This window comes from Psilocybe cubensis, chromosome 4 (assembly GCF_017499595.1).
Source record: "Psilocybe cubensis strain MGC-MH-2018 chromosome 4, whole genome shotgun sequence".
In the NCBI taxonomy this organism is placed as follows: domain Eukaryota; kingdom Fungi; phylum Basidiomycota; class Agaricomycetes; order Agaricales; family Agrocybaceae; genus Psilocybe; species Psilocybe cubensis.
In genome coordinates this window covers 1,334,986-1,347,189 of record NC_063002.1, presented here as the reverse complement: position 1 = coordinate 1,347,189, position 12,204 = coordinate 1,334,986, and the positions used below count along the sequence as shown (strand labels likewise).

The window sequence follows — 12,204 nt, the reverse complement described above, 5'->3', positions numbered from 1 at the left end:
CACAATGACAGCAGCTTTAGAGGGCTTCTAAACTGACTGGAGGGATCATTTTCGTTAGTAAGCAATGTAAGTGCGTAGGGTGGAGATAGCAATGACCGTTGCAAGCTTTCGTGAGTATGTAACTAGGCAAATTCCATACAGCCAGCAGTCGCCTGATGAATGCTCGCCTGGTATGTGGAAGACGACAAGGCCCACAGATCAAATGGTCGCAGCAGGAGGACGGCTGCTCAACCAGAGTTTGATGTGACATTCTCCGTTTAACAGCTGCACTTAATCACGCGGTTCAATGCTTTCCAAACTACATATTTAGCAGATAAGATATAAAATACTCGTACACCTTAGAAAATACACAAGTCGCTCGTAAATGTACATGACAGTTCGTGAAATGTAAGATAGGGGTGCGTTCCGTCAGATAATGCTTTTTGGAAACGAGAAACCCGATAATATACAAAATTTATCATTTGCAGGTTTCGTAAAATCGATAAACGCTTCTGTAGGTTGTGGCGCGACGTTCCTATACATATGCCGTCAGAAATTGTGCAAAAGGGAAGAATAAACTGAATAACTTCTTGGAGGCCATGTTGAACCAGCGGTTGGCGGGCGTGGGGGTTGAATCGTTCTTCATCTTCCTGATGTAATCTAACCCACAAATGTTCAGATATGCAGTGTAAAGAGCTACCGTACACTTACAGTTGGCAATCTCGTTTACTTCCGGGAGATCTGCGGCAGAAGCGCAGACCTAGAAAATATGAGAATAGAACAACACGCAAAATAGATACACTTCGTGCACACCTTTATAGGGGCCTGCTGCCCTGGAATAATCATTCCATTGCATTGGAGGGCCTTCTTGACGGACTGGAAATGTCTGAATTCGACTGTGGCGTACATTCGGTCGCGTGTGGAAGCAGAGTCGCGCTTCGAATCCTTGTTTGTTGGTGGGTGAAGTCGTCCTTGACTGCAGCGGAAAATTACTCGAGTTATGTGTCCGCATTCCGCAAAACCAAGGCGCAGATCGGCTTCAGTCAACCTGTAATCCAACTAATCGGTAGACTGTAAGCACAGTAATGGGCAACGTATGAGAGCACCCACATTGCCCACAAATACATAATTGGTAGGGTTGCGATCGAGTGCAAGTTTGTGTCGCAACTGATCCTTCCTCCGGGCATCGATAATGTGCTCCTTCTTGTTTGCTCGTTGATTGGGCTTGAGTGCCTTGCCCTTGCCTTTGTCAGTGTTGAAAATAACGCGCTTCTGGGGTAATTGTAAGTGAGATAAGCATACATGACCAATATAGATACCCACAGGTTTGACTGGCACAGCTCTACTGGTCGGTGCCACTGGTTGGGGTTGGGGGGCCTCTTCAATAATGGTAGATCCTGGGCAGACAAAGCGGCCACGCTGCGACTGATCTGAGCAGAACGTACGGCATGAATGCCACAGACACACACCTGATAAACATTACGCGCCGGCTTGCTAGTCGATGCGGTCGGTTGAGGCCTCTCCTCTATGATGCTCACGGTGGACGATGTGGGACAGACGAAGCGTGTCATCGCGGAAGATGAACAAAAAGAACGAATTAGATAAATCTGAAGTTGGCAGAGAACGAGGGAGTGCAAAGTTGACCAAGTCAGCACTTATATAGTTATTTGCAATTGGGCTAACCGTGAGTGACCTTAATTTGCCCGAGACGCGGTGCGCGTCAAAAGCTAGGGGCTAAACTTATATGCGGCTTGGAAGTTATAAACGAGCCAGGAAAGACGACGATGGCACTGATCCGATTTTAAAGCAGCTTATACACCATTGTCGAGAACAATGACGAAGAAGATGGCCGCAGGAAGACTTGCTCAGTTGTCAGGCTGTTCGCCCATTACAATTGGCCCAATAATTGGGACACACGTGACACCAACATTACGCTGCGACATTTTTGGAAACCACTCGTCTCATAGTCAATAATGCTCAGCGACCGCGTTACTCTCTATCGCGGGCTCTTGCGAGAGCTTCGCCTGTCCGTACGTGCTGACTTTCGACGATTTTGTCGCTATCTCATCCCTCTCCAAGCTCAAGGCACCTAGAAAAGTCAACAAACATGTCGTTGCTCCGTTCCGTTCCATCGCTGAAAAGCTCGACGACAGCAATCCGCGTGCGCGACAGGACTACGACAATGCTATCAACTTTATCAGGGCTCAACGGGAACACAAGGTTCCACTGTTTCTCTCGTTTCTCATCCCCTTTTATTCATCATTTCCATTTCAAACAGCGTCTTCTAGAAAGATACAATCCGCTCTTCGACTTGACAGCCCAGGAAAGGATCAAGGCCACAGCTAACAGGGTCGGCTTTAACATGCCTAAAATTCACAACGAACAATAGAGGTTCATATCTACAAGGAACGCAGTGGGCCTGACGCATTTTTCGTCCAAGTTGGCCTGCCGCCTTTTTGTGGTTCCCCGCTGAAAATGTTCATCTAAGAACAGTAGTGCAAGTGGCACCATCGTTTCGTTTGGATGTAATCTTCTCACCCTGAATTTTTAGGGTGTGTAGAACCTTGTAGAAACATATATCTGTGTTGAATTACTTATTCAGCAAAAATGATGCCCCGTTGAGCAGGGGATGTCAGTTTCTCTTCATTCGTTTGTGCCTAACCCGTTTACTCGAGACACTGGAAAGCGTAAGCACAGCCAAACGTGATGTAAAGGTGGTATAGGGTATGAGTATCATCACAGCATTATTCCACCTTCAAAGTTTGACTGCATTGCTTGAACTTCACTACGGCCAAGGGGCACTGCCGCTGTTTGTCATTGAGTATTACCCAGCTATCAATTGGAAGCGACTGGGGCGATGTTATATTTCCCCCTCTATACACTTTTCCTGCTTCACTTCGAATATGCTCGCTCAACCTTCGTATATTCGAATGCCAAAAGAAAGCCGTATTGGAATGGTGTGTTTTCAAGCTCACTTAACCATACTTAGCTTAACAGTCTCTTGCGTATAACCGTCAGACCCCTCACCACAGAGCCAGTGCCTTTCCGAGCTCACAGGAACGCAGTAATCGACAACGGCAAAGCAACCAAACCGAAGTCATACAAGGATCTTCTTGTCTGCACCTTACGACCGAACCAGCTGGTGCAAAGTGCGAGATTAATCCATTTATATTGCTCATCAAATACTCACTCATAAACAGTGCCTGTCAAACATCCTTTTTCGGTTCTGCCAGGAATGTCCAGATATCCGGAGGGCAATTTTTTTAACAGTACTCAAGGCCACCATACTAATCTTACCATAAATTTTCACCGTTCGTTCTCAGTTACTTTTTCTTATCTTGATGTTCGTATTCAATACCAAGTTGTGCTTAGAATATGGAAACGAAGTCTGTGGTCTCATTTTGATAGTTTTCTCAATTTGCTCATTCAGATATATCACAGGACCCGCTTCAAACAGTGCCATATCGGGACATAGATTCAAGTGAATCTCTGCAGACCCATAGTGTGTACCATTCAAAACTTTCTGAATGTCTATCGTCCAACTTTGCAAAGGTCCATCTCGTATTAAACAGGTAATTCAGTGTACTATTTGAATTACATACGTTAACAAATCTTACATATAGACACAGATAACACAAATCCCATCCAGCAAAAGCTCGGAAATTTACTATCGACATCTTGCTGCCAAGCAGCGTGGTTCTCCTCTATGGATACCAGAACCCAATAGTATGCTTCCCGTCGAATACCAAAAGCAAGGTATTGGTGTAGGTGACGTCGGTATCCTGACGGATTACGGAGCATTCGACTATTTGTTCAATATTCTCCTACCTCAAGACAACCCAATCAACCCAGAAGATATGCCAACGGATTATTTTCCCCTGCAACCTCCTCTCAGCCTTGCAGATATTCATGGATATTCTGCATTTAAAACGGACAGCCATCTAACTAGTGCCCAAATCGAGACTTTCCAACAGGGTCATGATTCTTCATAAGTCAGTCACGGTCGTTCATAGCTGTACTCATCAATTGCCAGAGGTCTGACATTTGAGTCGTCTGCGTCGGAAGGCGCTATCCTTACCATGCCCTGTGGTTGCAACTCAAAGGATCTAAGAAATATATTCAGATTTCGGAAGTACGCCGTTGCCAACGCAGAGAAATGGTATAGATACGCCAACGAAATTCGTGGTCGAGATGCAAAGAACGGGGATGTGCGTCTCGTCATCGGCTACGACTCGACGACGGCTTGGGGAATGGCTGCCTTCGCGAACCTTTCGGAAAAAAGGTACTCGCGTCTCAAGTTCCGGCCTGTAGGGGGAAACAGTCTCGGACGAATCTATGGCTGGGAATATTCAGGAATCACTATGGCTGAAGTCAAATCTGGGCCTGATTTTTACGAGATTGAGAAATTGAGGAACCTTGCACGAGGGCCCGATGCAGAAGAAGCAGCCGTACAAAAATCAGTGCTTGTTTGTTCGAACTCTCAATATCACGTTGCAAGCTGACCTCTGGAATAAATTGGCTGAAGAGTGGGAAATGCTCTATCTGGATGACGGCCCTGATGTAGTGAGAGAATCTACCGACGATTCTCGTGCTACAACCAACTTTTCCTCCGGGAGCGCGGGTGTTAGTTCAAACAGCGGACAATCTTTAGACACATGTATGCAGGATGACCAGGAAATGTCGAGAGATTTTAGCACTTTCCAGCACAATTCTGCGTTTGTATCCCTTCCACCAACTACCCTTGTAAGTCGTCCTGAATATGATGATGAAGTAACTCTAACTCGGCTGTGAATAAGTAGAATATACATCCATCGCAAACCATCAACGAATTCCTTTTAAAAGAGGTATGTCTTACACAATAGGTATAATACTTGACGAGAAATTGATGCTGTTTTTTGTACTTTCAGAGACCGAATTCCAAGGTCGCTATAAGCGATGACCATGATTGGATATCAGTCCTTGAAAAAGTAAGTTGCTCCATCTGCAGAACGGTTGGCCAAGTTTCTCACATATTCTCTAAAAGAACGATAGGTTCTTACCTCCTCCTCAAACGCTGCTTGATAGAATAAGAAAGCGTTACGACATATATGAAGAGGAAGGTTAGAATCAATTCAAATATATCCTCCTTCATTTGTCACTGACTTTTCGCCCAGATATGGCTTCTCTCCAACCAAAGATTCTGGTAAGCTTATTTTTCTTTTATCTGTATATACATATTCCAATTTGGCGACAAAAAGCCGGAACTACAAACCGAAGAATTCCAGCTCGTATCCCTGGACCTCGAGGGTGATTCGCAATCACAACCCGAAAAACACCCTCCGTTTACGGATTTTCAGAGTACCAATATTCTCACTCCGGCGCAGACAGTTTGCAAGGCGTTACCTCCATCTCCGTCTCCTTTCAGCAAAGCAAACAACGCACCTGAACTCACTATCGCCGGTGCATCCAATGCGATGAAAGTTTTCTGCAAGAGCTTCAACTGGCTTCCTTTGCGGAATCTGAAGAAAGGTGACTATCAAATATTGAAATCTGGTATACCGATGTGGAAGTTATCTGTGGATGGACGGGGAGGTCATTGGGTGTTGATACTCGAAGCTAACCTTCGTCAAGATGGATTATTGAATACTCGACACGCTCTGGCTATCACGGCGGAAGAAATAGATGGGGATATTAATCAAATGCCAATGACGGCCCCGAGAAAAGATAAGTTGGTTCAAGTTACATCGGTGGGGATGATAGTCATACGAGACGACAATGTGTATAAGCTTCCCTGGGGTTGTTGGTAGTATGAATATGAATAAATTAATGTCCGTTTTTTACTCAACTTGGTTAATTGGCTTCACAAAATTATGAACGCACGCAGCTCTATTCAGTGCCTGAGTGCCAAACTAAAACATTTCTGATCACATGCTGTGCTTTTCAACCAGCTTTCTTGCTGCCTCTTCTTTCCCCCCATTATTGCTTGACCATAGACTCAAATAATCTGGCCTAATCTGGCGCAGGCTGATCACAAATAGTTAAAGATGTGAATGGTGTACAGCCCCAACTTGGTCCTTGGCCATACACTTATACCAACGAAAATACGGTTTATCCGCCTTGCTGTTAACTGATTCTCGCTTCCGGTCGTTGCGATTCTATGGATTCATCGCTCTCGTAAAACAAACGGGCCTTGGTCGAGACTCGACTGTCAAAATCGGAATGCTCTACACGTCGGTTTTCAGCCGCTCTACAGGTGACTGCCTCAATCGTGCCTTTTGATCTTGTCCGGTTCCATCTCAAACTGGGTCAGCCACAAGCATATATGTTGCATGTCCATTTTTTGAATTCAATAAGTAGATGAATATTTTGGCACCAACTGATTCTTCAATAGCCCTCTACTCGATCTGAATTTAAGGCTCCATTTTTTTTTAAAAAAAAATGTCTACCTTTTCCTTGGATTATATCAAAAGATACTTCACGGGCCGTGTATCCTCTGGAGAGCCTGCCTCTGCCTTACTTGTCGAACGCCTTGATGATACCCGTAATATAGACGAGACCGAGAAGACCCTTCCCTGTTGGCCTTGCACCGTTCCTTCTATTCCATCTTGTTCGTCCTCCAGCCCTGTTGTCATTGCACGCCAATCACGGCCATACTCGGAGGAAACATACCTTACTCCCGCAGATGAGTCTACCTGCGAGCAGGATCTCGAGAGTATTGTGGATGCTGGCTATACTTTAGATAGCTCGGAGGTACTCAATTCCGTTGGTGATGAAGAAGAGGTTGGGATTCAGGCATTGGATATTCGAGATACGAATGCTTGCCCTTGTGCTAATCCTTCTCTTCTTGTTCCCTGTAGTGCATACTCCAGCTCTGCTTTTTGTGCAGGCGAATCAAGCACGGAGAAAATTTTCTTCACCGGAACTGAGTCTGAAATAGAAGAAATAGAGGATATTATGGATGAAAACCAAAGTGCAGACAACACGGAGAACACTCGTTTCTCAAGTTGTCATGAAACATATCCTATTCCATATTCAACCTCTAAATCTGTCGTCGTTGCACCCGAGTCGGACTCAGAGCAATCCTCCTTCACCATCAGTACCCATTCTGTATTTGATTCATCAAACCACCTGCATGACGTTGAGGATGCTTCGGATTGTGGTTCTACCTTGGACGGTTCAGTCGGGGTCGCAACCAAGGCTATTATTCGTGATGAGGTTGAGGTTGAGGTTGAGGCCTCGGAACTTGAGGTTAATTTTGAGTGCGGTTTAAGCGAAGTAATGGCGAAGGATTCTATCGACAAAAACCGGGTTGGAGGACGTTTTGTCCATGTCAACAGAATCGTACACAACAAGGCCACTAGTGTCTCTGAAGCGTCGATCTATGAGAAGAAAAGCTTTCTAAATAGGTCCGGATTATTCCAACTGCACGATGATGAGGAACTTGTGACCAATCAGTGGAATCGTATCCCGCTTCTTGTAGCCTTTTACTCAGGCGCCGAGGTTTACCACCCTCCTACACGTACCCGATCGCGACTGCGTTCCGGCAAAGTCTGGCAAAAGCCTTTGCCTTTGCCCTGCCAAAAGCCAGACAAATACAACTATTTTCGCGGTGGACGCACCACTTCCCCACCTGCCACTTTTGGTTCGTCTTCCTTTCCTTTTAACTCTCCTTTTCTTAAGCCCTAGCAATTATGCAGATCTTCCTTGGAACTAGCTCTGAGATCGCAACCGCTTTAAAATTTCAGTAAGCTATACTATTAATATTGCCAGTGTAAAGGTTTGGAGAAGGGTGTTTGATCTGGTCGGATTGACAATCTCAGTGAGATGTGATTAGAGGATGGAATCCCCTTCTTGCTGCTCTCCCTCGCTTCCTCCCTATTGTTAACATGAACACAGATCTGCGCTATGATTGCATTCTGTTTTCTTTTACATTGTCTATAGTTGTTAAACATCTAAAGCTGCACAACTGTTAATTGACTTCTTTTATTCCTCTACCGGGAGCTACACATATTGTTAATTAGTTATTTAATCCCTTTTCGACTCTTGCTCAGCATTTGGAAATATACTATTATACAGTTTCTCCTACATAATGTGTATCTTTTTTATTTTATTCTTCCTCCTATGAATTCTTAATATTGCTACAGCTTGTGCAATGAAACCAACATGTTAATAGTTATTAGCGAGAAAGTAAAGAAATTCCGATAGTATTTCAATACTACAAGATTCGTTGCAGATCATAGTCCTCAAAGAAGAAACCTTAGAAAGAATGACGCAAATGTACAAGAAAATATTCAACTTGTAAACTAGTACATGCTTGTAGAATAACACAAACAAAAAGGACCTTTTCTTCGAAAACTGTCTAAGCCATTCAGCGGCCCTTCTTTTCGACCCTCCATTCCTTGAAAATGCCGTCCAGACTTTTATAGACGAGGTGCGAAGGAAGACATCTAATGATTTCTCCCATATGCTCTTCAACGTCCGTTTTGCCTTTGTCTCCCAACGCCTTTTGCGCATAATCCACGCATAGTCGGAACATCGCCAGGACAGCCAGTGACACATGGGTTTGCTGAGCACCATGAGCAGATCCATGAGTCAACGCAGATAACAATGGACCAGAAACACTTGGAGCAGATATAGTCGGAGTGGACTGAGAGAATGCTGTGGCTCTTTCTCCACGAACAAGACGCAACAGAATTTCCAAAATATTATCAGACTCTGTCATATGCGTCTTCAAGAAGCGCTGTCGCTCATTCAGAGCACCAACAGGAGAGTTGGTAGCCCAGCCATCGAGAACAGTCCAGATGGTCGGAGGCTTCAGCAAATGTCAATAAAAGGGAACAGCGGAACAAAATAAAACAGCATACCGGGTCGGGATCAACGACATGGATCTTCTTTTCCCATCCTTCGGCAGCCTCTCCAGCGACCCAGAACATGCGACCAAACATGCTCTTCAACCAATCTTGAATATCACCAGATTTGGCCCATTTTGGCTCAGACAAAGGCCGAGCAGTATCAAGGTATACAACTAGCTGTAGCGTGGCTGGTGTTTCAACATTTCCAAAGGGAGGAACGGTGGGGTCAGGCTCAACGGAGGGATCAGAGGGTGCTGGGAGCACAAGGTAGGATTTAGTGACATCAGAAAGACCTTCAACCTACAAAAATATCAGTATGGCATTTCAAAAAGCAAGTATATATTTTAGCCATACCAAAACACCCTTGAGAGTATCGTCTTTCTCCTTACTAAGTTTTAATGACACCTCGATACGGCCCTCTTGCCGGAAGAGCTTCAAACTTTCCACAACTTCAGCATCCACCACAAGGCGCCGAATACCGCGGGCGTATGATATAGACAGTCTGTTGGCAGATGGTGTCTTGCCGATCTTGGCGTCAGTTTTGGTAACAGTGGCAGGGGTTTCTTCGTATGGCGAAGCAGGAGGTTCAGGAAGATGCTCTGACTGAGGAGGTGGCGTACCGATGATTTGCGTCATCTGGCTGTCGTCGATTTGAGTAGCCTCATGCGATTCCACATCAAGTAGAGTCTGTTCGGCTGAAGCCGCCTGCAATGATTTTGGCTTTGGGGGGTAAGGTTGAGATGATCCTGGGTAAACCTGCATTTCGGAATATTCATCATGGTCAGCAGTAGGGTCAGCACTGTGAAAGACAAAGATTGTGAGGAAGACAAGGAAGATAAAGAACACGATAAAATACGGACACAGAATCTGAGGCATGAGCATCATTATGAGAGGAAGAATCAAAAGCAGCAGATTGGGATGCAGAATGCTCATCCACAGAAAGGACACCCTCGGAATAACTCGGTTGCTCCCCTGCAACAGCGGGTAGGAGGGTGGTTTCACCAGCAGAAGGTTCATTTCCAACCAATGAGGAAGTGTCCATTGCAACTCCTGCGGGTTCGGTAGCGACCTCGCCGCCCGCCTCCCCAGCTGCCATGGAGGATACCATAGCATCGCCTTCAGCGGGCCTTGTCATATTGACATCATCACCACCATCATGCGAAGCTCCTTGAATGAAAGCAAACAAGTCAGCAGTGTGCGCGCGAGGCGATATGCCTCCTCTTGTCATATCAGAGAGAGGAGGAACTTCCACACCCAAAGCAGCATCACGAACAGTGAATGTTTGCTTACCACCAAGGAATGCTTCATCCTCATCCTGAGCATCACCTGCTTCAGCATGATGCGCATGTTCGCCATGGTCATCATCTTTAGCAATTTGGTTGACATGCAGCTGAACGTCATCCTCATCGCCCTCCACATGATCATGGTTGCCAGCTGCATCGGCGTCCTCTTCCTCTCCTTCAACAATTGCTGCCATCAGCCAATCAGCTTCACTGGCTGTCTCAGCCACGCTCGGAGCAGCACTAGCACGATCATCATTGACCGAACTTGCCATCTGCGGCGGCGGCGGAGGGGCACGACGCTCTTCCAAATCTCCATCGTCATCTTCCAACTTTTTGCGTTTTCCTTTCCTTGAATCAGAAGGAGCATCCCCATAGGAAGAGTTGTGTGGTATAGGGCGAGAGTCATCAGCAGTCACAGGAGTATGAAAATAGATGCGAATCCGAGATGGAGGGGGTTGACTGCCGCCTGCATTTGTGTCTGACGAGACACGCATCCGAGAAGACTCTTGTAACGGTTTGCTGTCCACCATATCATCATTCCGAGAAGCCTGAACAATCCCCGTTTTGCTCTCTGGCTGACTTTCATCTTTAACAGTAGCCAATGCAATATCAGACTCCACGACTTCACTCTTGACCCCTATATCAGACGCTCCAGCAACATCCGTAGGATGGTCAACCTCCTCGACCTTTGCAGCAGCAGACGGAACTGAACCCCAAGTCCAACCCAAATCAGAAATAGCCAGACCAACAATCTTAAAGTCTGTGAGTGTTCGTCTATTTTCATCTTTCTTACCGCCAAAACTGGATGTCGCAGTAGCTTCCCTTGAAGCAAACGCGTTACTAGAACCTGCGTCATTCCTGTTTCCTCTACTAGGACCCGTAGGACCTTGGTTGCGACCTCGGAAAGAGCCTTGATGAGAGTAATTTCCACCACCCCCGGGCCCATTGTTGAAAGAACCACCCGCTCCACCGCCACGTCGATTATGAAAGTCTTTGTTGCCTCCTCCAAAATTGCCTCGAGAACCATGGCCTCTCAGCGGCCCATTAGGTTGACCACCTCCTGCTCCACCACGCCCAGAAGGACCACCAACGAAGCTTCCTCCGCGTCCTCTACCACCAGCCATCCCACCGCCTCTGTTCCCTGATGGCTGGTTGCTGCGACCTCCTCGCCCTCCCGCGTTACTTCCTCCTCTACCTCCAGGGCCATTTGGTGGACCGCCATTCCTCCCTCCAGGTCCAGATGGAATAGAACCACGGTTGGGTCCTGCAAAACCACTTGGATGCTGAGGGGGAGCGGGAGGAGGCTGAAATTGGGGTTGTGGAGGTTGTTGATGGTGCTGTTGGCCTTGATGTTGTCTGTTATTAGGATTTGGACCGTCAAACCTTTGACGTTTTGCGGGAGGCAGATGTTGCGGCGAAGCATGATGATTGCGCGGCTGAGTTGGTTGCTGATGCTGTTGATGCTGAGGCGGCTGGGGAGCAGCCATAGGAGGAGCATACATCTGCTGGGGTTGTGACGGAGGATGAGGATATGCAGTTTGCACCATGGGCTGTGGAGGTGGGCCTGGCTGTGGGACATATGGTTGAGGATATCCTGCGGTAGGCTGATAAGGATTGTAGCCTGGCTGAGCTGGCGGAGGTGGAGGCTGGTGCATTACTGGTGGCGGTTGATGATATTGCTGTTGCTGTTGTTGTTGTTGTTGTTGCTGCTGCTGTTGCCTTTGCCATTGGTTGTTTTGAGGTCCATATCCATAGTTAGCATACAATGCACTCTGTTCGGCAGGAGGTCTGGGAGCCTGCGGCGGGGCCCATTGTGGGTTAGGATTATATGGACCCACAGTTGGAGGCTGTTGTATGTGCGGTTGGTGTGCAGCGCCGCCTCCCCACCAGGCGGAATAATCTGCTTGAGTCGGCTGAGGTGGGGGAGGACCAGGAGGCAACGGAGGCTGCTGAGGGGTAAAAGAGGGCGCCGGAAGAAACGGATTCTTATTCATAGCAAAAGAGAAGCTCGAAACAATTCAAAAGAGCAGTCCTTGCGCGATTGTCAGGCGTCAAAGTGAATTGGAACAGAAATACGGTTCGTACAAGACTGGCTTAGAAAGCTGGGGATA

The 12,204-nt window shown here is 46.6% G+C and overlaps 5 protein-coding genes across 5 annotated transcripts; 3 read left to right on the top strand and 2 right to left on the bottom strand.

Moving 5' to 3' along the window:
• Nucleotides 1-270: 270 nt before the first annotated feature.
• JR316_0004547 (Polyadenylate-binding protein 2) lies at nucleotides 271-1,550 on the bottom strand (the record flags this gene model as incomplete). Its single annotated transcript, XM_047890311.1, has 6 exons — nucleotides 271-298; nucleotides 567-639; nucleotides 691-739; nucleotides 793-1,038; nucleotides 1,090-1,251; nucleotides 1,299-1,550. The coding sequence occupies 6 exons, from the start codon at nucleotides 1,548-1,550 to the stop codon at nucleotides 271-273; spliced, it is 810 nt and encodes a 269-aa protein (XP_047750072.1).
• A 402-nt stretch (nucleotides 1,551-1,952) lies between these two features.
• On the top strand, nucleotides 1,953-2,368 carry JR316_0004546 (uncharacterized protein; the record flags this gene model as incomplete). The annotated part of the gene is made up of 3 exons (XM_047890310.1): nucleotides 1,953-2,009; nucleotides 2,059-2,199; nucleotides 2,258-2,368. The coding sequence occupies 3 exons, from the start codon at nucleotides 1,953-1,955 to the stop codon at nucleotides 2,366-2,368; spliced, it is 309 nt and encodes a 102-aa protein (XP_047750071.1).
• Nucleotides 2,369-2,882: 514 nt separating this feature from the next.
• JR316_0004545 (uncharacterized protein) lies at nucleotides 2,883-5,765 on the top strand (the record flags this gene model as incomplete). The annotated part of the gene is made up of 11 exons (XM_047890309.1): nucleotides 2,883-2,936; nucleotides 2,969-3,128; nucleotides 3,410-3,531; nucleotides 3,609-3,927; nucleotides 4,015-4,449; nucleotides 4,544-4,722; nucleotides 4,779-4,823; nucleotides 4,887-4,946; nucleotides 5,003-5,078; nucleotides 5,133-5,161; nucleotides 5,217-5,765. 11 exons carry the CDS (start codon nucleotides 2,883-2,885, stop codon nucleotides 5,763-5,765), a joined length of 2,028 nt encoding a protein of 675 aa, XP_047750070.1.
• A 631-nt stretch (nucleotides 5,766-6,396) lies between these two features.
• On the top strand, nucleotides 6,397-7,706 carry JR316_0004544 (uncharacterized protein; the record flags this gene model as incomplete). The annotated part of the gene is made up of 2 exons (XM_047890308.1): nucleotides 6,397-7,600; nucleotides 7,645-7,706. 2 exons carry the CDS (start codon nucleotides 6,397-6,399, stop codon nucleotides 7,704-7,706), a joined length of 1,266 nt encoding a protein of 421 aa, XP_047750069.1.
• A 620-nt stretch (nucleotides 7,707-8,326) lies between these two features.
• Nucleotides 8,327-12,087, bottom strand: JR316_0004543 (uncharacterized protein; the record flags this gene model as incomplete). Its single annotated transcript, XM_047890307.1, has 4 exons — nucleotides 8,327-8,770; nucleotides 8,823-9,110; nucleotides 9,165-9,609; nucleotides 9,671-12,087. The coding sequence occupies 4 exons, from the start codon at nucleotides 12,085-12,087 to the stop codon at nucleotides 8,327-8,329; spliced, it is 3,594 nt and encodes a 1,197-aa protein (XP_047750068.1).
• Between the last annotated feature and the right edge of the window lie 117 nt (nucleotides 12,088-12,204).